The 25,418-nt window shown below is 43.0% G+C and overlaps 2 protein-coding genes across 10 annotated transcripts in view; one reads left to right on the top strand and one right to left on the bottom strand.

Moving 5' to 3' along the window:
• The first annotated feature begins 485 nt into the window (after window positions 1-485).
• Window positions 486-6,331, top strand: SRA1 (steroid receptor RNA activator 1). Its single transcript, XM_061188250.1, has 5 exons — window positions 486-555; window positions 681-806; window positions 4,432-4,637; window positions 5,602-5,710; window positions 5,865-6,331. Exons 1-5 carry the CDS (start codon window positions 531-533, stop codon window positions 6,074-6,076), a joined length of 678 nt encoding a protein of 225 aa, XP_061044233.1. The 5' UTR covers window positions 486-530; the 3' UTR covers window positions 6,077-6,331.
• A 922-nt stretch (window positions 6,332-7,253) lies between these two features.
• ANKHD1 (ankyrin repeat and KH domain containing 1) overlaps window positions 7,254-25,418 on the bottom strand; it is a 120,731-nt gene continuing 102,566 nt past the window's right edge. For 4 of the 9 annotated variants that reach the window (XM_061189683.1, XM_061189685.1, XM_061189690.1 and 1 more), the window contains 9 exons: window positions 23,403-23,552; window positions 21,623-23,235; window positions 18,493-18,669; window positions 16,862-17,113; window positions 16,157-16,305; window positions 15,265-15,429; window positions 12,081-12,190; window positions 7,753-7,920; window positions 7,254-7,596 (listed from right to left, as the gene is read on the bottom strand). In XM_061189683.1, coding sequence (XP_061045666.1) covers window position 7,596; window positions 7,753-7,920; window positions 12,081-12,190; window positions 15,265-15,429; window positions 16,157-16,305; window positions 16,862-17,113; window positions 18,493-18,669; window positions 21,623-23,235; window positions 23,403-23,552 — 2,785 coding nt within the window. In that variant the 3' untranslated portion in view covers window positions 7,254-7,595. Of the gene's footprint in view, window positions 7,597-7,752; window positions 7,921-12,080; window positions 12,191-14,739; window positions 14,986-15,264; window positions 15,430-16,156; window positions 16,306-16,861; window positions 17,114-18,492; window positions 18,670-21,622; window positions 23,236-23,402; window positions 23,553-25,418 lie in introns of those variants that run through there. The other 5 variants (XM_061189684.1, XM_061189686.1, XM_061189687.1 and 2 more) reach the window with 3 other exon arrangements.

Raw genomic sequence — 25,418 nt, 5'->3', positions numbered from 1 at the left:
CTGAAGATAATATGTAGTACAACTAGGAAATCTCAGAAGGTTGTGGGAGCTCAGGTGAGACACCTGAAGTACGTGGTCTGAGGTGCTTTCAGTGTGCTAGGCTTCCTGATAAATACGTTCCAGCCGAGAGAGTGTAAACGTTCAGGAAAGTGGACAGAGGTTCTGGAAGTCCACCTGGCTAGATCACAGTGGGGGCATGTGTGGGGCAGGAGCTTCTGGTGGTTTAAACTTGCTCCTGAGAGCAACTGTGAGATTTGGAGAGAGGGAACCCACTTGGGCTCCTAGAGCGCCACCTCCTGGAAAACAGCCCCACTTGGTACCCTACTAGGGCCCCGTGCGTTATTAGCTGGAATAGATTTAGAGTTCCTTAGGGAGTTGGAGCAGGGCCTCGACGGCGATTCCCAGCGTTTCTGAACTGTCCAACCTGGAGGGCTCCAGGCAACCGGCCCTGCCGGGGGCGTGCCCCAGCCGGCTCGGGTGCGGCCGCCCCGGAAGTGACGTGATGCCCCGCTGGCCGTGCGGAAGTGGAGATGGCGGGGCTGTACGTGAAACCGGGTGAGCGCGGCGGGTGGGCTGGGGCGCTGGGTCTACCGCCGGCCCAGGCTGCGGGCGGTTACCGCGCGGGGTGCGGACCCTCTGTCGCCCCCGGGCTCGCTTCACACGTCCTCTCACCTTCGCAGGCAACAAGGAGCGCGGCTGGAACGATCCGCCGCAATTCTCATACGGGCTGCAGACCCAGGCTGGCGGACCCAAGCGCACGCCGCTCACCAAGAGGGTCGCCGCTCCCCAGGATGGATCCCCCAGAGGTGCGTGGGGGCCCTGTGCGCCGCCGAGAATGGGCGGTGCCAGGGATAAGCTTGTACCGTGGGACTTTTTTGCTCTCTGAGGACTTCCTGAGGAGAGAGGTTGGAGCCCCAGAAAGGGGCCCAGTTCTGGCCCTTTTCCGAGCTCCTTACCTGTTGCCCAGGTAAATAATTGGTACGTTGGTCTCAAAAGAATCTCTCTGTGCTTTCGCCCTAGGTGATCTCATCCAGACCTACGGTTTTTAACATAGTTTTTAATTCCCAAATTATTTTCAAATCCTATTTCCAACCTGGATCTTTTCTCAGAACCCCATCGTGGTATACCCATTTGTCTGTTCTTCCTCGTCACTTGACTGTATGATAAGCATCTCAGATTTAACGTGTTATTCATTTAATCAGTATCATCTACTGAGCACCTACTGTGTTTGAAGGCAAACTAAACAGCAGTGAACAAGACAAAAAGTTTTGTTTTCTTGGGAGTCCACACTATCGCTTTGGAGATAGATGAAATGGTGGTAAGGGCTTCGCAGAGAAATAAAACAGGGTGATGTAAGAGTGACGGGGTAACTAAGGTACCTGAGGGGCTGACACTTAAGCTGAAATCTGAATGATTAAAAGCTAGCCACACAAAGATCAGGTGCAAGAGCATTCAGGGCACTGGAAACAGCTACCGCAGGAGCCCTGAGATAAGTTTGGCAAATTCAGAGACTGAAGGAATATCTGATGGCTAGAGCACAGTGGGCTAGGGATAGAGATTAAGATCTGAGAAGTACGCAGGGGGCCAGATCATAGTGGGTTTTTGTAAACCAGGATAAGGAGCTTGTATTTTAATCTACGTAAAGTGGAAACCATGGAAAAATTTAAAGTAGAGGAGGGCATCCTTTTCCCCTGAGCATTTCCTGTGCCAATAGGTGGATCTGTGGCCCTGAAAAGGGAGCTCAAATTCAGCTCTTTTCACTCCTCTCTTATCCACACCCGTAACATTGCAGAGTTATAATATAAATCAGAGTTTCTTAACCTTAGCACTAATGGCATTTTGGGCCAGATAATTCTTTTTTGTGAGAGACTGTCCCATACATTGTAAGATGTCTGCAGCATCCCTGGCCTCTACTCACTAGATGTCAGTAGCACCCACCCAGTTGTGACAGCCAAAAGTGTCTCCAGACATTTGTCCTGGGGGCAAAATCTCCCCAGGTTGAGAAACACTGACTTATATCTTTAAAAAGACCACTGTGTCTCCTGTGTGGAAAACAGATTTTAGGGAAGAAGTGGAAAGATAAATTAAGAGGCTATTATGCTAACATAGGTAAGATGTAATGAGATTTGGACAAGGGTTGGAGTACTAGAGGTGGTAGGAATTGGATGGATATAGGATATGTTATGGAGAAAGTCAGTAGGAATGAGTAGGTATAGTAGGTGAAGTGAAAGAAGCAGCAATGTAACATACATTTTTTTCACTTGAGGAACTGGATGGTGTTGTTCATTGATATGGGATAACTGGGTTTTGGTGGGTGAGGAAAAAAGCAAGCTTTCTGTCTTGGCCATGTTAAATTTGGGCTGCTACTCTGGGGAGAGGTCTAGGCCAGAATTACAAAAATGTGTCACTGTCACATGGATGGTATTTGAGGTCATGGGCTTGAATAAAGAGTGTGTGTGGATAGAGGCCTAAAGAGGATCCAAGACAGAGCCCTAAGGTGCTCTAGCATTTCAGGGTTGAACAGGGAAGGAATTAGCAAATGAGACTGAGAAAGAGCAAAAGAAGTAAGAAGAAAAGTAAAATTTACTCTGGGAGAGATTAAAATCTTGATTCAACCCCGATGAATGCTGCTGAGAGGTTAAATAAGATGGAGAAAAGGGACCACTTGATTTGACGAACATAACAATCACTAGTGACCCTAACAAAAGCAGTCAGGAGTGATGAGAGCAGAAACCCAGCAGGAATGGGCTGAGGAGAGAATGTGAAAAGTGGAGAGAGTAACTGTAGTCAGCTCACTGAAGAAATTCTCCTGTAAAGCAGAGATGAGAAATAGGGCAGTGCCTGAGGATGCAGCGTGAGGTAAGGGATGGTTCTGTATGCTGATGGGATTGTTTAGTAGAGAGGGAGAACTGATGGCACAGGAGGAAAGGGATAACTGGAGGGAAGCCTAGAGAAGGCAAGAGAGGCGGGGATGCAGAGTACAGCTGCAGAGATGGCCTCTGATAGGAACAGGAACCTTTCATCTATTAGAGGAGGAAGGAAAGCAGCCACAGATGCAGGTGGGTTAGTAGAACTGGTGGTGAGAAGATGAGAGTGTTCCTGTTCAATGACCTTTATCTTCCCAGTGAAATATGAGGTAGGGTCAGAAGTAGAGAGACAGCAGGGAAAGGAAAATAAAAGGAGAAGGTAGAAGAGTTTAGAGGAGATAAGATGTGAAAATAGTTGTTCTGAAGAGTGGAAAAATGAGGCAAAGTATATGATTTCCAGGCAATGTTGGATGCCTTTTAAAATCTGTAGCTATGAATTTAAAGGGAGTGAGTTTAATGCACCTCGAAAATCTGAGTAGCTGAGCTGGAAGGGTAGGAGGGGTGGTCATTGTTGCTGAGAACAAGGCAGAGGGGGATGGGAGGCTGAGGTAGGGTGGAAAAAATGGTTATTGGAGGTGAGAAGGTCAAATTGACAGACCAAATTAGATGAATTATCATCCATGTGTATGTTGATACCTAAAAGTAATTTTTGACTTTTCTCCTCCAGTTTTCTCATTTTCCATAGTGATTCCACCATCCCATCATTAAAGTCAGAAACCAAGAGTCATCCTTGGCTTCTCTCTCCTTCACCTCCTGTTCCATCAAGATCTGTTCTACCTCCTCCTAAATATATCTCAGACCACTCCATTTCCCCATATCTACTCTTTCACTGTAGTCCATGCCAGCATTCTCTTTCCTGGACTATTGTTAACCTGCCCTCCTCTACCTATTCTCATCAACTTTTCACAGACCATACAGAGTGAACATCATAAAAAACAAGTTTAGTGACATCAGTCCCTGCTTCTATAAACCTGCAGTGGCTTCCTGTTACCATTAATGGAGTAATGGCTCAAGACTAAACTCCTCCAAAGCCCTGCAGGGTCTGGACCCCTGCTTACCTCTCCAGTGAAAGCTCATACTACTTTCTTCAGTGTTAATCATTTCCAGCCACACAGGCCTTGTTTCTGTTCCTTGAACAAGTCAGGACTTTTGCCACCTCTTGGGCCCTTCCCTTACCTCTGCCCTAGTTCATGGTTCCTTCAACTCTTTATGGCTGCATCTATCTCATCCAAGTTCTTAACTTTGTGAGCACTTTTTGCTACACACTAATGTAGCAGCTGTACCTATATTCTTACTTAATCATCATTGCAACCCTGTGAAATAAGTACTATTCCTATAATATTCCCATTTTACAGGAGAGGAACCCAAGCTCAGAGGTTAAAGGTAACTTGCCATATGTCACATAGTGTGTGAGCTGGGATAAACTTAGATATCATCTTATAAGGCCTTCCTTGAACACTCAGGCTAGGTAGGTTCCTCTACTATTCCTCTTTATCACATCATCCATTTTATTTCTTTGTACCTATTTAAGCCATGTTTGCTTGATCCTGCTTTACCTTTTCAGTCCCCACCTCAGAGACATCTCCTGGGGCCCCCCCAATGGGGCCTCCACCTCTGTCAAGTAAGGCTTCCAGACCCCCATTTGTGGGGAGTTGTCCTCCCTCCAGCATGGAGCCCACAAATTTCCCAGTCGTTGAGTCTGAGATTCTGCTGGAAGATGTACTGAGACCTTTGGAACGGGCATTGGAGGATTGCCGTGGCCACACAAAGGTAAGTGGGAAAGCTCCCATCAATAGCCAGATGCAAGTATGACTCTCAAAGGTAGACCCTCTGACCCTATGGGCAATGGCTCTTAATCCTTTCTGAGTTATGAACCCCTTCAGAATTTGCTGAGGACTTCCTAGAAAAATGAACACAGGATTTAGGAGGGTTCACAAGCCTCAGAAGAGGCTTATAGGAACAAGAATTGAATTCGACTCCCATTAGTGACAATAACAGCCTGATTTACGTACCTCTAGGCCACTGAGAACAGACCCTGCTGATATTATGCTTAGGGAGGGGAAAAAAAAAACCCAACAACAACAGCCCCTTTTTTTATTGATAACGTTTCCTAAGTTCTCTGGAGGCAAGGGATCTGAGGAGTCTTAAAGGAAAGTAGCAGAGGGGCTTCCCTGATGGCGCAGTGGTTAAGAATCCGCCTGCCAATGCAGGGGACATGGGTTCGAGCCCTGGTCCGGGAAGATCCCACATGCTGCAGAGCAACTAAGCCCGTGCACCACAACTACTGAGCCTGCACTCTAGAGCCCGTGCTCCGCAACAAGAGAAGCCACCACAATGAGAAGCCCGTGCGCAGCAACGAAGACCCAACGCAGCCAAAAATAAATAAATAAAATAAATAAGTTTATATATTAAAAAAAAAAGTAAAGTAGCAGAGTGATCTTCACCTCTTTGGTCCTTAGTTTCCTTATTTGTAAAGCAGCACTATAGAATTAATTTCTGAGCATATGAGAAACTCCAGAAATTTAAAAATTCTAGCCATACATGCATTTTTCTTGAGAAGATCCATAGATTTCATCAGATTCTTAGTGGGGCCTCTACTCTTTGCGTAAAGAACCATAACTCTTAGAGTGTAAAGTTCCTGGGCCAGACAAAGCAGGTGCTTCCTATATGGTGCTCCTTTCCCTGCCTCTGTTGGGCTGGCAGCACTGACTTGGAGGGGGCTTCTGTCTCTCAGAAGCAGGTATGTGACGACATCAGCCGACGCCTGGCTCTGCTGCAGGAACAGTGGGCTGGAGGGAAGCTGTCAATGCCTGTAAAGAAGAGGATGGCTCTGCTGGTGCAAGGTGTGGCTGGGTCCCTTGGTATAGCCTAAGTCCCTCATCCTGCCATGGTTGTCCAAGTTGGACTAGGTGCTGAGATTTTGACTGGTTGGGAGGGGAGGAGTTGCAGCTATGTTTTTTGCTCCAGGTTTCTTGCTCAGCCCCTCTCTCTCCTCAGAGCTTTCAAGCCACCAGTGGGATGCAGCAGATGACATCCACCGCTCACTCATGGTTGACCATGTGACTGAGGTCAGTCAGTGGATGGTGGGAGTTAAAAGATTAATTGCGGAAAAGAGGAGTCTGTCTTCAGAGGAGGAGGCCAATGAAGAGAAATCTGTAGCCACAGCTGAGCAGAACCAGACCGTGCCAGGCATCCAACACGATCCTTAATCCTATGGGTTCCCCAGACTCATCTCACACCATCTCTTATGCCTTGGCATGGGAGGCCTTCCCTAACTTGGCTCCCTTTTACCACTTGGGAGACTGTCTGCCCCATTGGGGTGTTTGGCCTGACCCATCTCTGGGGGAAGAGGTCCCTCCTGGACCACAGGGAGGCCGCTTGTTACCCATACCATATGCATTTCAATAAAAACATCTCAATGTGGTGGGACCTGGGTAGGAGAGATGAGCCCTTCCTATGCCAAACTGGTTCCCTCTGGTGTTCTTAACTGCCCTGCTCACTGTGCACCGTGCACACCTCTGTTCTTCCTCTGTTCATCATGAATGGCCTTGCTAGGCGTGAGTAGACTACTGCCTGCCACTCTCCCCCAAATTAGAAACATACATCCCTTGCTGGGCTGAGTACCCTATGTTTGGATGATTTTGTTTCAGTATGGGAGCAGAGGCTCAAATAGCATGGGGAGATTTTTTTCCCTCAAAAAAAGGAGACTGACCTATTTGCATTGCATCACCCTTGAGGTATGCAAGTGCTACAGAGATTAGAACCTAGCTGTATAAATTGAAGGTGAAAAAGACCTGATTGCTGACATATGGGATCATGATTTTTTTTTTCAGGGGACGGGGAGAGTAGGATTATGACTCTTTATTTGACTCACCAAATAAACTTCTGCCTCTGTTTGGGCCCTAAGGTCTTCTAACGCTTTGAGGACAACAGAACCAGGTGGAAGGGGCCAGGAGGCTCATATCATGCTGTGAGAAGAGAGTACAGGTTTCCAGTGTTGGAATATAGTTGGTACTTACAGGTGGGAGGCAGAAAAGGTATGGGGAGAGACAAAAGAAGGCTATAATAGGCTGGGGCAGTGCCTCTTTTCTCCTGCTTTGGAAAAGCTAAGGAGGGACTGGTAGAGAGGCCTGATTCCAGGAAGGCTGCTTCCTGGAAAGGCTGGAACAGCCCTTGGCAGGGGTCAGGCTATTGCTGTTTATGGTTTGGCAGCTCCTATGGCCTGCCCCCAAAGCCTGCCTCAGGCTCTAAGTGCTGCTGGAAGTGGGCCCAGTGGGAGCTGGGAAGGAACCTGGGACCTCTGATCCTAACCAGGTTTGCTGGGACCCTTAGCTTTATGGCTGAGATGGGAAGATCAGCATTGAGGAGAACACTGGAGCCAAGGCATTTCTTTGAATGTTTACTAAGCAGTCAGACAGTGACATTCTCCATCCCCCAGCCTCAGCCTCAGCCTGAGCCAAGGGCCAGGGGTTGGGAGGAGTGCCTACAGACCAAAGAGTAGTAGAACTAAGGGCTTGGCAAGTTGCCCATTCCTATCCCCGGTCTAGCTGCCTCAGAGCTAAGGGAGGCCCAGAACCACCATATCACCCCATTCTGGATTAGATGAGGCCAGCTGGCCTTTGGATACCCCAGAAAAAGGAGGTAGCAGCAGCAGCGTGAGGGATTCCTCTTACTCCACACACAGGGTCATCTTCACTGGATTAGATGTCCATTTCAAACTGTGCGTCATCTGGAGAGAGAAAAGGCAGGAGGACTGGTTGCTGGGCTGGGGTCTGCAGGTTCAGTGTCAGTGAAGAAGCCCCTCTCAGAATTGAACCCCCACTCTACTTAACTGGGGCATTTGGGCTCAAAGCCATTTTTAAATTTGGGGGCCTGCTTTCCTTACCAGGTATCTCTTCTGTCTCCTGCTCCTTCTGCTCCTTGAGCCTGGAGGGTGGGGCTGTTGGAGGAGTTGTGACCCCCGGAATCTGAGGGAGGCAGCAGGGGGGCGTCTGGGCAATGGGTGAGTTCTTGCACTCCAGCAGGAACTTTCGGTCGTAGATGATCCTGGTGCCTGTCAAGGGGTAGGGGCTAGGTAAGAGGCAGGAGCTTGGGTACAGAGCTGTCTGGGACCCCAGACACAGGCCTTTTAGGGACCAAGGGGTCACATCTTCCCATTTTTCAAAGGGCTACTGCTCTGCAGCCCGGCCAGGATCTCAGCTGACTAGGCTTCACAGCACTTAAAGTCTCCTGGGCCTACCCAAGATATGTCTAAGCACCATAGAGCAAGTGGGGCATCCCAGCTGGTTTAGGCAGGGGCTTTTAGTTTAGGGGAGCTTCAGGTCTTGGCTCTAGGAGGAGCACCAAACTTGGAGTTCAAGTACTTCAGGAGGCTCCTGTCCTGCTCTGCTGGCTCTGGAACTTCATTGCTTTGGTTCACAAGGGAGGGCCTAGCCCTCCAGCCTCAGTTGGATGAGGAAGCCAAGAGCATATACGAAGGCTGGTGCTGCCACCTGGGCTCTGATATCCTGCAGGGAGGAGCGGTGTTCCTCCTGTGAAATACAGGGACACACTGTTCTTATCCTGACCCCTCCCAAGTCCTGTCAGGCTCAGCTCAGCCTAGAGGAACTTGGCCCCAATCATGTCCTCAAAAGGCCCTACCCTGTTCTCACCCCTCCCCTTCGCCTCCGTGGCAGGAACCCCTGAATAGGCATGATCCCAGGCTGCTCCACCAATCTGCCACTAGTCAAGCCAGCCAGCGCAGAGACCCGAAGCTCCTGCCCCCAACTGCCAAAGTTCTGCATTTGCAGCTTTGCAAGACCCGGTTGCTTCCTGCTGAAGCCACACTCAATTGGGGCCTCGGCTCCTGCTCCCAGGCGGCAAGTCAGGAGGGCTGGGTGAGCAAGGAGCCCAGAACCCAGGCCATAGTGATGATTTCTGCCCAGTCACTCGGAAACTAGGCACAAGGCCGTGTTGCATCACTTTGAGAATTTAGGGAACTGGGCTTCGGCTCCAAGCACCCACCCCCCTCAAAGCTACAACCTGCAGAGGGGCCTGCAGGCAAGTCCAGGCTCGCACCTCCCCGCCCACGTCCCGCGACACGCACACGCTGGCCTGGCCGCTGACCTCCGGGGGTAGTGGCGTATAGTGTGCCCCCCAGCGTGGTGCTGTAGCAGTCAGGCAGCCAGTCCCTGCCCCCGGGAATCGGGCAGCTGGTGGATGTGGACATAGCGCGGGCGGGACGAGCAGGAAGGCAGCGGCTGGTGCTGGTGTTGAGGACGCGGGGCGCAGCCGAGTCTGAGGCGGACTCAGTTGACCACGTGCGGCCGCAGCACCACCACCAGGACAACGTCAAGCCGGGGGCGGGCCGGCCGTCAATCAACCCGATGATCCCGCCCTACCCTCGCGGGAGGAAGCACCAAACAGCGAAAGTTGGAAGGAGTTCCAGGAGCCTCACCGGCCTCCAGTTCCTCCTGGCCCAAAATTGGCCAGCCTGCCTATACCTATAAGCGCTGCAGCTACTTAGCTATTTACTATTTACTGTTTACAGCGGGCGCTGGGGACAGGTGAGGTATGGCACACGTTATTGCCATGTATTAATTCATCCATTCCTCGCAACAGTTTTGGACAGTAAAGCACTGTTATTAGCCACATTTTACAGGTGAGGACACCAAAGTCCAGAGAGGTTAGGTCATGGTTCAAAGTCACGGATTTTGTAGGAGGGGGAGCTGGGATTCATACCTGAGTGTGTCTGATTCAAGCGTGTGCCCCTAGGCACAGCTGTGTAATGCCTCCCATTAATCAATTTCAGTACAGGGTGAAAAGTGCCTTGATGGCCTGGTGCACAGCCATCAGGGTAGGTCAGGGAGGGAGAGTGGGCTTTCTGGAAGAAGTGATACCTGGACTGATTAAAGGATGAATAAAGGTTGGAAGATAGGAGAGGCCAGTTCTTTGATCTCTCTCTCACAGCTAACCTCAGGAAACTAAGGAAGGACTGGGGGCTGGTGAGGAGGGCTTGGTCTTTAGCCCTCTGGAAAGTAAGATCAGAGAGTCTGGCCTTTAAAGAAGATTTTTTGATGTAGGCACAGTGATATGAAAGGAAGCAGGAGAGAGGTAGTGGGAGAGTAAGTACTAAGCCTAGTACCTGTATACACAAAAAATCTCGACTTGACCCAGTTGTCTGCTGTTTGGCTTCCTCAGAATCACTATACCCTCAGCAATGCCACCCCACCACCAATTAATTGTAGACCACCTGACTTCATGCATTTATCAGTACTACTTCAGCACTGGCTTCATCAGATTTTCCCTCAGCTCTGATTTCTTGACTCATTTTAAAAAAGACTATTTTACAAGTCATTGCTTCTCAAATTTTAATGTGCACATAAAGCACCTGGAGATTTTGTTAAAATGAGGATTCTGATACAGTAGGTGGGACTTGAAATTCTGGGTTTTTAATAAAATCCCAGGTGATGCAGACCCTTAGGTCTGCATGTCCTTAGAATCACACTTCAGGTAGCAAGGATATGTATATTTTATTGTTCCAAAAAGGTTTTTGAGCCTCTTACAAAGTGGTGTATGCCTAAATAAAGTGTCTTAGCAATGAAGTGCTGGAGGGTAAGGCTTGGGATCAGATTGTGGAGGAACCATCTATGACAACTCAACTTTTAAGCAAGGTAAGTAGTCTAGTGAGGGGAATGGGAGATGGGGTGGAGGACAGTGAGACTGGAGGTGAAGACTCCAACCTAGTGAAACAGGGTAGGCAAAAAGGCAGTTGCTGCGAGGATGGAGAGAAGTGGAGGGGATCCAGATACACAGAGGAGGAAGGGTAAGGTGACTGATTTCAGGGTGGGGTGGGAGAGGAGATAAGCTAGGATAATTCCCAATCTTCTGACTTGAGAGTCTTGGTAGCTAGTAGTACCACCTAATATAATAGGGAAAACAAGGGGAGGGGCATATCTTATATTGGGGAATATATAATGTGTGTGGAATGTTCAGATGGAGAAGCACAGTAAGGAGCCAGATATAAAGGTCTGAAGCTACAGAGGGAGAACTCTGGGCAAGTGATTCAGATTTGGGTGGAGTAAAATCCAAGAGTGTGGGATGAGATTACCTGGGGAGAAGATACACTAAAAGAAGAGACCTGAGCATATCAACATTTATTTAAGGGATAGTGGAGGAAGGAGACTGAGAAAGACCAGTGAGTAGGAGAACTAGAAGTGTCAAAGGTTTGCAAGAAGGATCAGTGTGGAAGTGATCCTTCTATTAATCTCTATTATAAAACAACAGCAGCAGTTACAGACTTATAGCAGTCTTACTACTATAAGAGTACTACTAGAAGTGTACTTTTCTTGAGACACTGTGTGCTATAAGGGCTGGGGAACTAGAGAATAGGTAGTTGGTTTTCGAGAGAAAACCAGGTTCATCATCCATTCAACCAGGATGAAGGACCAAGAGTTTAAATCAGAGGTTTTTCAACACTGATTGCCCATTACAGTATAGAAGCTTCCAAAAAAGAAAAAAACCAAAAACTTATGCTCAGGTCCCAACCCCAGAGATCTGACTAAACCTGTAGGGGAATACCAGGTCTCTGCCACCAGGCAAATTACTTTGAACTCACGTCAGTACCATTAAGATAAAACAGGAAGAGGTGAAAAGTAATCACAAAATAGGTTTGCAATCTGATCATTAGATTCACGATCTTGTTTTCCAAATTAGGTCTTCAAGGCCAAGCTCCTGCCCTTTTTTGGAGGTGGTCTTAACACACTCAAGTTTCTCTCACCCATTTCCTACAGGAGAGAGTGAAGGTAAAGTAACCTGTCAAATAACATTGACACACGGTGACAAATCTTTGAGGAATAGAAAATGCAGCATTATCAGAGTCCCTCACCCCAGGACAGGGTCCACTGGGAAGACGTCACAACCATCCACACTTCTTAGTAGAAGAGCTCTAGGGCTAGTTAGAGAACAAGATGTTCAGAAGCTGTTTTCCTACAGTTTGTTTGCCTCTTCCTGGGTTTACAATGTGGTACAAAGGTCTTAAACAGTGGGACAGAACCATGTATACTAAGAACTCCTCTATGTGGCTTGAAACTCTAATATGACCAGCCTTTCCCCTTCTAAAAGCTACCTCAAACTAAGGATGGTACCCTCCTGTACTAACTTTGAGGTTGGAAAGAGGACTTGGCCAGAATCTGTAAGATGGAAACTACAGTTCCAAGTCCTGAGATTTCTTACCTCTGGTTAGGAGAGGCCACCATTGGCTGTCCAACTCTCTTCTTCGGTCTCGTTAGCTGAGGTGATGAGATTTCCCCTTTGAGAGCAGGGACTGAAGGAAGCAGACTGGCCTATAAAAGGGCAAGTCAGCACACTGTAGCCACAATAGGTTTAAAGGGTCTTAAAAACATCAAGAATTTTATTGGTGGTGGTATTTTATTACATTGAACACTACTTGAAATAAGTGGGTCCAGAAACCTTGATGATACAGTTTTATTCCTTGAATGAGCTGTTATTCTCATAGGGCTTGATCTATGCCTCAGCAGGATGTTTCTTTTCTTTTCTTTTTCTTTTTTTTTTCAGCAGGATGTTTCTTAATGACTTGAGGGCTCACTATGGGTATGCAAGCTTTTCTTCTGCCTCCACTAAATCCCCAAAATCAATAATGGCTCTCACAACAGCAGACTTTTGATTCCATGTAAGAACAAATGGTAGGGGCCCTCAAATCTCAGCAATGTATTGGCTTCTAGTAGTCCCACACCATACATTCTCATTCACAAGACAAGAGAATCTGTTAGAACTAGGAGACCCTTTTGAGTTCATTTACATTGTTTCATTTACAGATGAATGTGAAGCCCAGAGGTGAGAAATGACTTGCCTATGGTCATATAGCTTCAAGTGGCAGAAATGAAAACAGAATTTAGGTTTCTGACTCTTGTTCCACTCTACCCGTTCTGCCTCCCCACAAATCCCTTGTATATTCTGAAAGTAATTAAGTTCTTACCTGAGCTAGGTTTAGTCCAAGGTTCAGGTTGGTAAAATAGCAGTAAAGTAATGCCAGGAAGAGGCAAGACAGAGGAAGAGATTAGCAGGCAAAATGGAGTGGGGAGTAGGCTACTGGGATTCAAATAGAAAGAAAAGAAGGCAGTGGTGGTAAGAGGGCAGGAAGTAGGGTATCCTAAATAACTGCTACAAACTGCACAGCTCCTGTTTTTTCCTAATCCTTCTAGGGGTTTCTCATAACTGTGTCTTCTTATGGGTTCTAGTTCCTGATCTGAGATAAAATTTCTCATTCTGTTGTCCTCAAGGTATAGAAGATATTGGAAGAGCTCTTCCAATAATTCAAGTGTCCTTTAAATAGTTAAGATAGAACAAAACTCACTTTTTGTCCCACTGAATAATTTACGTAATATCTCTCTCTAGTATATGTTTCATCAAGAGTAGTTTCATTCATTTCACTAATATTAGGTGATTTTTTGGGTTGTTATTAGTGGTAAGTGGAAACAGCAAGATATGTAGGTGATGCCAGGGGTCCTTTGTCCCCCTCAAGGGGGTCTCTTGAGACTACTTGATGTGGTTATTAAGCACTACAAAGGCACTAGCTTCAACACCAGTGATAACTTCCAAATCCATTCAAAATAGAAAATAAGAAATGAGCTTACAGAAGCACTCTCATATGTAAAATGATATGGAAGACAGAACAACCAGGTATGTCTAACACAGAACAAACATGGTGTGTCTCATCTAGTGGCAGCTCTAGGAGCAAGGCAGAGAAGATTAAGAACTTCTGTTGGTAGGAGAGTAGAAAAGTGCTTCTGGTATGGTTCTGCCCCTAGTTATTATTTTTCTGTGCATCCTTCTTTGCCTTAATGTGTGTTTTGGCTCCTCTATCACCTCAAACATTTTCTTGTTTTCTTTTTTAGCTCGCTTTTATCTAAGACCAGGTAATTCAACCATATTAAAACATGAACAGTCAAGTTGATGACTGTTCTTTTCATTGGGCTAGTTTTTTCTTCTCTATTGTGTCAGATTCTTGGCATAGCCTATAGTTTGGCCAAAGCAATCCATTCCAGTGTTCATGAGTTTAGCTTGTTGACCATATTGGCTCTTCATGGAACTAAGCCCAGAATTAGTCACATATTTATAAACATTATTCAGCTGATGCAACAATACAACAGAATTAAAGGAGTCACCCCTACCCCCTCCTATGTCCCAACCCAAATAAAACTTAAACACCTATAACCAATATAAATCTTTAGATAAAAAAGTTAGGAAGCACAAAAGGAATCTGAAGAATGATTTGGGTGTCCCTAAGTTTTTTCAGTGTCATCTGACTGAAATCCTGTTGTTCTTATTGACATACTCATGATCCACAAAGAGCTAAACCTTTTAATGGCCTATCTGCTAAAGTCAAATAAGACACATTGCAGGGGCTTGAAACATTCTCACTTTTAAAACGATACGGAAGAGAACAAAAGAACAAGGAACGTTTAACACAGAATAAATATACAACTAGTCTTAAAAGTGCTTTTTCAAGGCAGTCTAAGAATGGACTCTGAAGTGTAAAATGTGAGAAGCCTATCACAAATATAGTATTAACAACCTGGTTCAGTATGATTGTGGATTGGGTAGTACCTGCATGACCACTCAAAGGATCACACCCCACTTCTAAACACTGTTCATCTTTTTATTGAATATTCTGGTAAATATTTCACATTAATACAGGCCACATTAAGTAGAGCCACTATATGACAAGAAATTTACTCAACCTTTTCATTTTAAGTATGTAAACAATTGTACATGTATTTACCACCCTAAAAGGTTGAAACATGTAATCATCTAATTCTCTTCTGCATACAAGTAGCATTCAGTATGTTTAGCCCAAAGCACTAATTTCAAAATGGCTAAACTAACCAGAGAACATAATCAGATGGATAGGAAATCACTTTGTTCATATACAATGGGCAATCAAATTTCCATTGCTAAAGCCTCAGAGAGTATTTCTTAGGCACATTAAAAAAAATCCCCAGGGTTCTTCCAAGGTCAAAAGTTTCTCAAACAAGGCTAAAGAGTAAGACCTTCTAACTTAGTTGACATATTTGAGATGCATGTTTCCAATATGAGGTGCCCACGTGCCAGGCCAAATCTGAAAAGGGGGAGGAAAAATTGGAATTTCTAATTAGGAATCTTTAGACATTTACAAAATGAATATATAAATGCAATGGTAATTCACTGTTTCTGCCTAGGAAGAATACACATACATGAGATAAAATGTTAAGTAGCATCATCTTGATATTGAAAAACTTAATTCAGTTCAAGATAGTCAGATGTCATGACTTTTGATATTCAGAACTTGCACTACCCAAAGAATTAAAAGAATGACATCATAAATCTGAAAAATAAAAGAGCATTAAGTCCATTTTACCTGTTGGGCATCAGTGCATTCAGTTGAATTTTGAATAACTTTTATCATAGGGTTCCAAGCAGGATCTGGGTTGTGAAGTCCATTAAACAGAGGGCCTCCTGGAACATCAGCAAGCTGAGGATGGGAGGGTATTATGGTGCCTCCATACATGGAAATTGGTAGACCCTAAAACAGCAGAAAGGTGTAATCATGAAGTGATTGTAAATGATGATTCCACAATACCAGCATAGATTTCTCTTATTTCCCTTCATTCAAAGAACTCCAGAGTATCCTGTAAGTATAGCACCATTGTACAGTCTTGGGAAACCAAAAGTGGTTATTTGCGTCAGCAACATTTTTCAATGAGAATAGAAAAACAAAACAACTAAATCCAATATCAAATCATCAGGAAATTTCCAATACTTGATGAACACATATAATACCCTCAACTTTCCCATATTTAGGATTTACTAATAAGCTTCTGCCAAGAAAAGGGGAATTCTACATGATTGCCTGCAGCCACAATCTGGCTTTATGGCAGCCTGGAAGCTCTCAGAGGAGACAAGAGGGCAATGGGGAGCTCACAGCCAGCTTTTCAGAGAGGAAGAGGCCTCTCTCTAAGCTGTGGCAGCCAAATGCAAAGCAGCAAAACCCAAATCTCTCAGGTTTTGGAGGGAAGATGGGGGCTTCTTCAGGATAGTTTGAGGACAAACTAATGTAAACAACATAATCCACTTTTGAAATTGGATAAAAGATCTGGCAAAGTCATAGAAACAAACTAGTTATACCAAAAGGGAGAATTATTTCAGTACAAATTACTCCTTAACATGTGACTACATTGGCTGGCAATGTGTTAAACAAGTTACAATGATGTTTGTCAGCTCACTTTAGAAAAATCCACAAAACTGCTTACCATAGGCTGATGAAAAATGTTAGAGGGGGCTACCATTCCAGAATCATCTCTCTCCATTGGTTGATGCTGAGAGAATGTGCTTGGGTCTGATAATTGTTGATGCATTGGATGGTTCCCTATCACAGACTGTGACCAACCTGACAAGCCTTCTAGAAAGAAGAATTGAGATCAAAGTTAGATATTTATTTGGATAAAATAACAAAACATTACCACTGGATTTTTTCATACTAAATTTAATCAAAAGCATTCCTTTGAGAAGCTCAGGACACATTCATGAAAATCTTTGCAAACCAAAATACAAGTTCCTGGAAAACTGGGTGGAGTCCTCTGAATACCCCAAACACTCTACCTTGTCCTTCAAAAGATTAAGTGCTCTCTGAAAGAAATCAAATGATTGTCCTATTCTACAATGAAAAGCTTAAGAAGGAAAGGAAGTATGCTTTGAATCTTTTACTTCTAATCAAGTCTGTATTTATTATTTTATATATATTACTATCATACATATTACATCTATTATTATGTATAATCCAAACTAACATTCCAGACTTTGAGACTGGACTGAACTCCTCAAAGGTTTAAACAACCTTACTGGTTAAGTGCAGGAACTAATAAGCTTATTTATTTAGGTAAGGAACTAAGTTTAAATGGCAAAATCCCACAACTTACTCAAGATATCCCTCCAGACAGAGGACGCTGTAACTGTACCTGACACGGCATTGACGCCAAATGACCAGATTCCACTGTGTCCAACAGGAGCAACAAAACTGGTCCCCACAGGGGCTTGTGCAACAGACCCTCCTTGCCGAATCCGGGCTAGTCTCTCTGTTCCAATGGGGGGAGGTATCTTTCGATCCTGACTGGCACTGCCTCCTTTCGGTTGGCCCAAAGTTGGTGGGGCAGAAGTGGCTGAAAGAGGTGAAGATGATCCCGAAGAAACAGATGGAATAGGAGAGTCACCTGGTGGCAAAATATTTCTCTATTGTTTTATTACATATAAAAACTAATTATAAGAATATGAGAAACCTTGTTGGAAAGATCTGTTCCACAACATAGGTTCTGGAAAAAAAATTTCATTTTACAAGGTCATTCAAATGAAAATATATAGGGACTTCCCTGGTGGAGCAGTGGTTAAGACTCCATGCTCCCAATGCAGGGGACCCAGGTTCGATTCCTGCTCAGGGAACTAGATCCCACATGCCTGCCATAACTAACAGTTCGCATGCCACAACTAAGGAGCCCGCCTCCCGCAACTAAGACCTGGTGCAACCAAATATATAAGTAAATTAAAAAAAGAAAATATATAAGTTCTATAAATATTATCCTGTACTACTTCTGCCTGTAGTAAATATAAACTAGTCTAAAAATATAGTAAGTATAGACTAGTCTAAAGAATTTTTTCAAATTGAACTGAACAAGGCTAGAAAGGAAGAAGGCCGTATTTATTCTTATTGTAGTTCTGCTGGCTTGCGGGATCTTAGTTTCCCCACCAGGGTTTGAACGCGGGCCCTCGGCAGTGAAAGCGCAGAGTCCTAACCACTGGACCACCAGGGAATTCCCCTTACTGTAGTTCTAAAAAATCTTCTCAAAACATATATTGTCACATTTTAAATGTGGCAATGTTTGCACGGTAACTATCATATTGTCTGGAAAATAGCTGCTGGTCCTCTATAATTATTAGCTGTTTTCTTTTTTCTCTTTCTACAGCCCCTTATTCTTCCCCATAAGGAAGGAAGGTTAAATGTTAGTGAAGCATTGTAGGAGTCAATTCACAGCTTTGTTTCTTAATGGGACTCTCAGGTAATATGGGTAGTTTTCCTTGCCAAAGGGCCAATACTCACTGATTTTCTCATGATGCTCATTTAAAAAAAATCAAATCCTGTTCAAATCCTTTTAGAACTTCATCTGTTCTAAATATTGAAATAAGTCAGAACAGAGGAATATTTTCACTTATAAATGGCAATCATACAGTTTCCTCAAATGTAAAACTAAATGAGGAATCATACCAAACTGACGAGATACTTAAATTCAACTTCTTTTCAGACCTAAGAAATTATTTCACAATACTGTCCCCAAAGGGTCTTATAAAACTACTTGTAGTGCCTCTTTTCTTGATCCAAGTCTCAGTGTAATCTCAAATCTGGCTTGGAAGAATAGCCTGACCCTTCTCAAGTTTTCAATCCTATAAATGACTGGTAATTTTTGACATGACTGCAAAACAAACCTTGGGTATTTGCATACAATTTAGATTACTAAAGTTACAATACAGCGTTCCCTGAAACAAATGGTTTAATAACTTATTCAAGACTCTTTGGGAAGAGTTCCTCTAGGATTCCTACATGAGTTTGAGGCGCTTGTCCAAGGGTGGGGAGAAAAATGTTGTCTGTTGAAACTGGGCGTCCCAACGGGAGCTGGCCCTTGCAGGAAAACCCGAGTTCCTGGTATGCCGGAAAAACTTGTCAGAGGAGCAGAAGAGGAAGATTGGGAGCTGCCTGATGGGTCAATGGACGGTAACCCTGAAATAAAAACAGGTCCAAGACATCAAATTAGCCAAGGCTTTAAAAATGAAAGTCCAAAGTTTACTTAATTCCTCTTTAAAAAAGCAGAAAGAACGCAGTTTATTTTGTGGATCACAGCAACAAGAATCCATTTATATCATACTGTATGTCCCCCCAAACCATTTTTTTCTTACAGTCCAGAAGAATATCACCAAGCAGGACTAGATATAGAAATGTGAGCCCAATGTTTAGGAATGGCAGTCACCTGGAGTATGTTCTAGATAAATCTCAAAGCTTTCATTGGAGGGGACATGAAATGAGAGCATGTTGTGGTACCCATCACTTAGAAATATAGCTGTTCATCTATATAACTATAGTCATTTCCTGTGAAAGATGAGTAACAAAACCTACCAGTGTTTGCTTCCTAACAAGGAAGGAAAGCATACGATTAAACTAAAGATAATTTCAGTATTCCATCTGATTAAAAAAAAAAAAATCAACAGCTGCAAACTACATCAAAGTTTCTATCTAGTTTGCATGAGTCTGAACTTAGCAGTATTCTCAAATTCCATTGCTTTCTCTGGAGAACATTTTTAGGGAAAGAGGTCAAGGATCTGGAAAAGGATTATAGGTGCTCATTTCAGAAAAAAGTAGTTAATATCAACATAAAAAATTCAAAACTTTTCAAGCAGGTCTTATTCATCTATAAAGTATATAATTCAAAGGCTTTTAGTATATTCACAGGGTTGTACAACCATCAGCACAATCAATTTTAGAACATTTTTGTCTACCCTAAAAGAAACTCTGTATGCATTATCTGTCACTCTCCATCCTCCTTTACCCCATATCTGAACCTCTAAGCAACCACTAATATATTTTCTGTCTCTCTAGATTTGCCTATTCTGGAAATTTTATATAAAAAGAATGATACAATATGTGGTCTTTTGTGACTGGCTTCTTTCACTCAGCAAAATGTTTTCAGAGTTTACCCATGTTGTAGCACAAATGAGTACTTCATTTCTTTCATTGTATCTCATAATATAGAATATACATTATACTAAGAATAATATCTTATATAGATATACCACATTTTGTTTTTCCATTCATCAGTTGATGGACATTGGATTGTTTCCACTTTTTGGCTCTTAGGAATGGTGTTGCTATAAACATTTATGTACCAGTTTTTGTGTAGAAACATGTTTTCCCTTGGGTATACCTAGGAGCAGAATTACTGCATCATATGGTAACTCTTTTTAACTTTTTGAGGAACTGTTGAACTGTTTTTCTAAATGATGTACCATTTTAAGTTTCTACCAGCAGTGTTTGAAGGTTCCAGTTTCTCCACATGCTTTCCCGTCTTTTTAAGTATCACTATTTCTTACCTGCAAACTAGGAAAACTAAACTATATCCATGAAAGAAGAGCATCAACAAAAGAAACCACCCAGGCAGTTAAGAAATGAAGCCAAGCTTAATCAGTCCTGGACCCCGGAAGGAAGGTCAAGGATTAATGCTTGCTTTTTTAAAAAATTATTTTTTAACTAGTAATAAATAATTTTGATGTTATAGATCTGAATAATTAAGGTTCCCAAACCTTGTTTGCTATCAAACTAGATGGATGATCTCCTTGACTTTCTTTTCTCCAGCCATTCATAATCTGCACATCTTCTGGGATATAGAATGTGGAGTGCAAAGAGCTCAAACACTGGAATATGAGAGATCTGAAGTCTAACTCTAGCTAAGGCACTCTAAATTCACATATTAGTTAGTGCCAATCAAGTCAAGGATTAATTAAAAAATTAATTTTTACCACAGTCTGAGCACTGGCAATGAGCTCTTCTTTCATTCTGGGGCCTTTGAAAACCTTTTTATTAGCCTGCCAAAATGAAAAGTTAAAATAGATACCTATTTATAGAAAAGAAGAAAAAAAATCCAAGAGAATATTTTGGACCACAGACTGTCTTATGCAAGCTTTATTTCTATTCAGAAGATGATGTAACAGCTATGTTTTCCTGAAAAGATAAGTAAATGGAAACATATCTGATAGAAAAGCTAAGGCTATGCCATATCCATAAACTCACAAATTTTAAACAACTTAGATCAGTTTATAATTAGCAAAAAGGAAAGATGGGCTACGGGACAGTTTTCCAACTGGAAGAAAAATGCTAAGTGGCACTAGTTCTTCTTACCCCCTTTCTAGGTCAGCCACAATTTCTAATTTGTTTTTCAGACTAGAGCAAAGAGATTGGACTAAAGTTTGGCCCTTAGACTCTGGAAAATAGATTCTGGTTTTCCAAATATCTCCAAGCCACCACTAGCCTCTTATCTTTCTAAATCTTTCTTATACTGCCTCAGCAGCTAATTTCTAATTTCAAGAAACAAACAGCTGATTCAAAATTGTTTTTTTGTTGTTGTTGTTAAATAAGAACCTATACATGACTGGATCTCTTCAAACAGCTCCATCTAATGTAAATAATATAGAGTTACAACATCATTTAATATTCATTCTGAGCACCCAAGACTGAAAACAAAGAATGTAGATTATGGACTGTAACCTAAACACCTTCGTAACCCAAACTTTTTAATCTCAGAAATGCAGGCAATCACTGTGATTTTAAAAATGTCTGTAAATTTGGAATGCTTGAAGCATCCTATGAGTCCTTTTTTATTAATATCATCTTATACCAATTCTAAGAAAATGGACTGACACAAGATATAACTTCCTTGAAATGAGGTGCAGAGAGATCATAAAAGAGAATATAAAGCAGCTCATATGTGAGTGACTTACCTACAACTACATTTTGGCCACTCAATCAGCAGTCATTAAGGGGTCTTTACTATTTATGACACACCTTCATTTCTTTAAAAGATCATGCAATATTATGTGCAAAATAAATGCTTTATTATTTTGGAAGGTTAGATTATGTTGTTAAAGCCCCAAACTGTGACATAATGATAGTTATAATAACTTACCAACTGGACTAGTAGAAACTCGCTGGGAAGGTGATCTGAAGCCAGGTGCCTTGGAGTTGTCAGGGTGCACGTTTTCCAAGTGTCCAAGTACAGAGTTACCCAGGAATGCTGACTGAACAGTGAAAGAGGCATCTGCAGTAACTCGTGAGGACAGTGGACCATCTCCCCAACCCTGGTTAGCTGGCACCTGACTGCTGTCAAAAAGACTACTGAAGTGATTGAAAAGCGTGGCTGGGCCAAACGTAGGTGGCAAAGATTTACTTGCTGGGTTAATGTGCATCTGAGAACCATTCATAATGTTCATGGCTGAAGAAAGCTGCACTGCAGCTGGTGGGCCTTGAGGTGGTGTTAAAGGAACTGGATTTGTCACAAAAATAGACTGGGGATCCTGGTGTATAGTTGCATTTGGTACCACCGAGTAAAAAGAACTTCTGGGTTGCATTCGATGAGAAACTCGAGGTGCTGGTACAGCTAACTGAGGTAAATTACTGGTATCCTGATTATCAGCAGCAACCAATCTAGGTGATGCCAAAGTCAATGGAGCAGGTTCTGAATTAGACGCAAAAGGCATTGACATAGGACTTAAATCAGACACACTGGATGGCTGTGCTTCCTCCTGTGTGTTATTGGAGGGAGGAGTGGGACTACCAGATGGGTGAGTTTCTGGAGCTCCTGGGGTGTTGCTGGCAGAGCTACTGCAGCTGTTGGCAGTTGAAGAGGGGGTACACAGGTTTGCCATGGACTGGTCCTGTGTGGACACTTTCTCTTTGGGGGCTGGCATGGCAGAGAAAGACTCCGTCTTTTGTGAAGAAAGCTGTGCTTGAGGAGTACTTGCAGGCAGAAATGTGGTGGGAACTTGCCCACTAGTGATAGGTGCAGAGGAGACAGAAGGCAGGGAATTACAAGTGCTTGTCACAGAGGAAATCACTGCTGCTGGAGGACTTGTCTTAGGCACACAGGCAAACAACTGCTTTCTGACTGATGAAGGAGTCCGGGTATTAGTCACACACAGTTGCTGACTGGCAGCAACTACAGAAGAGACAGTGATAGGACAACTGGCAGTAGCTAGTCCAGCAGACTCTGAGGGTAAAACAGTCCCGTTCTGGTTAGGTAGACGGCCTGTATTATTATGCTTTGGAGAGCTATTTGTGTTTCCAGGATTCACAGGTCTCACTGGGAATGGTCCCCAAGTGTTAGGAGAAGGTGAAAATGTTCCTCCAAACTGAGCCATGGGTAAACGAGGATGCCGAATCTGTTGCATAGTTTGAGCAGCCAGCAGGGCAAAATGAGGGTGAGGATAAGCTAAGGGTAGAGAAACTGGGAAAGAAGAACGTACATTTGCTGGAACGTTCTTATTAAGTTTATTAGTGGGCTGGAACGTAGATAATGTTGTTGCCTGTGAAGTTACAAGACTTGGAGCACCCAAGGGAAATGCATTTTTACTGGAAGCTGCTGTGGTGCCTACTCCAGATGAGAAGTTTGCATGGATGGCTTTGGTGCTGGCAGGTGTTCTGATATGGTTTTTAGGAATCAAGTCTTCCAGTTCCTTAGCAGGATCTTGAATAAGTGCATTGATAAGTTGAACTGCATATCTTGTTGATTCTGTACCACCCCTGGGGAGAAAACAAACAAAAAACAGAACAAGATCAAAAATATACAAAACTAGGTAATCTTTACCATGAAATAGAATTCTTGATTGTACCATACCTAACAAAAATGTACTTCTAATAAAATTTAATTTCCTCATAGAACTAACAATATATATATATCTCACAATTACCTTATTGTGATCATTCTCTCGCCATTCTTATCTTTTTGTTTATCCACATCAATATGGGCACCAGTAACATCTTGTATTGCAGTGATGTTGCATCCTCCTCTTCCCATTATCCTGGAAACCACTGAGGCTGGAACAGACAATTTCTTTGACCTACAAAATGAAGACCACACATGAGCTTATGAAATCAAAATGTCTATTAAAAAAGATGTCTCGGGCTTTCCCGGTGGCGCAGTGGTTGGGAATCCGCCTGCCAATGCAGGGGATACGGGTTCGATCCCTGGCCTGGGAGGATCGCACATGCCGTGGAGCAACTAAGCCCGCGTGCCAAAACTACTGAAGCCCACGCGCCTAGAGACCGTGCTCGGCAACACGAGAAGCCACCGCAGTGAGAAGCCCGCGCACAGCAACAAAGACCCAACGCAGCCAAAAATAAATAAATAAAATAAATAAATTAAAAAAAAAAAAAGATGTCTCAGTAAGTATGTTCATGAACATCTGTAGAATAGTATTTCTCAAACCTTAAAGAGGAAATTATTATAAGTTTTTATTTTAGAAACTGACCTCTTATTATATTGAATTTAATTTAGTAAAGGTAAAAAACACACTGCCATTTAAAAAAATTATATTTAAGTCACTCATGATCTCAGCATTCAAATCTGCATAAACTATCACATGTTAACTAAACTGCAATGATCATATATTGATACTTTCAAAATTAAAATAATGCATACCACATTGTTAAACTCTATACTGAAAATGAATAAAGGCAGCTTATCAGTGTCAACAACTTTACTTAGCAATAAAAAATAAAGCCTCAGATTTGTACATAAAAAGCAATCCACAAGTGGAGCCTGGGACTTCCACTTGTGTGAGAAAACACAAGAGGCTGATTTTGGGATCTGACAAGATGGCCTGGGTGTCCTGCAGGATTATCACGGAAACCCAGTGTTTGATGGCAGAACCAAATGAGAGCAACACCCATTATTTTCATGTGGTCACTGCTGGCTGCCAGGATTCCCTCCTTGAGGGAGGGACCCTCAAACTTTGAACTATACCTTCCAGAAGAATACCCAATTGTAGACTCTAAAATACATTTCATGATCAAAATTTAATATCCTAATGTAGACAAATTGGAAAGAATATATTTAGCTATTTTGAAAGCTAGAGCATAGACTAGGCCATGAATAATACTTAAATCAATCTGATCATCAAGTGTGCATCACTTCTGTTCTGCCAAGACTTCTTCCTTTTTTGTTTGCTTTTAATGGACACAAAGTCTTACAAAAATTACAGAACAAAAACTCAGACATCTTAGTCCTTTGGTGATTAAGTGCACATTAGCAAACGTAAATCTTATCCTGATTCCCTGTTGTAAAGCATGAGCAGAGGCTAGAAATACCTTCTGGATTGTGTGAAACATTTAAAAGCAGTGGCTCCTCTCTGCTTTTATTCATTTCCCTCATCATGGTTTAAGTGTAAAGCAGTGTGAATGAAGGGAGTTGTCAAAGTTAGCTGCAGGGGTGTTGGTATTTGTTTTTATTTTTTTTTTTGAGGGAGAAGGTAGTTTTAATTTTATGGGCTCTTCCCCCCCCCCACTTTTATGGTGATCTAATTGCATTGGTTAAAAGCAGATATAGATTCTCTAGCGAAGTCTAACTTTATTTAAATGCCGTAGATGGACAAACTTGTCTGAATCAAAATGGGACCATTAAACAATCATAGCCCTCACAAATAGCACTGTGACTTTGCTGTCAAGTGAATCTTCCCCTTAAGAAGCCTGTGACCTTTTTGTATGGTTTGTCTGTAAACTGTATGTCTTATGTTTTAATAAAATGTTTTTTGTTATTCTAAAGCCAACATTTCTTGTATCATATAAAATATGCATACAAAATTTACATACTGTTTCTAATTTTGCTTTAGCCTACTCTGGATGTAGTATGGCACTGCCACTGAATATAATAACCACATTCAAATTATTCATTAATTAACTGGATAACCATCTCACAAGAGGAGAAA

This window comes from Eubalaena glacialis, chromosome 4 (assembly GCF_028564815.1).
Source record: "Eubalaena glacialis isolate mEubGla1 chromosome 4, mEubGla1.1.hap2.+ XY, whole genome shotgun sequence".
Classification (NCBI taxonomy): Eukaryota; Metazoa; Chordata; class Mammalia; order Artiodactyla; family Balaenidae; genus Eubalaena; species Eubalaena glacialis.
Note: the sequence above shows the minus strand (reverse complement) of the source record. Positions and strands in the feature narration are given on the sequence as shown.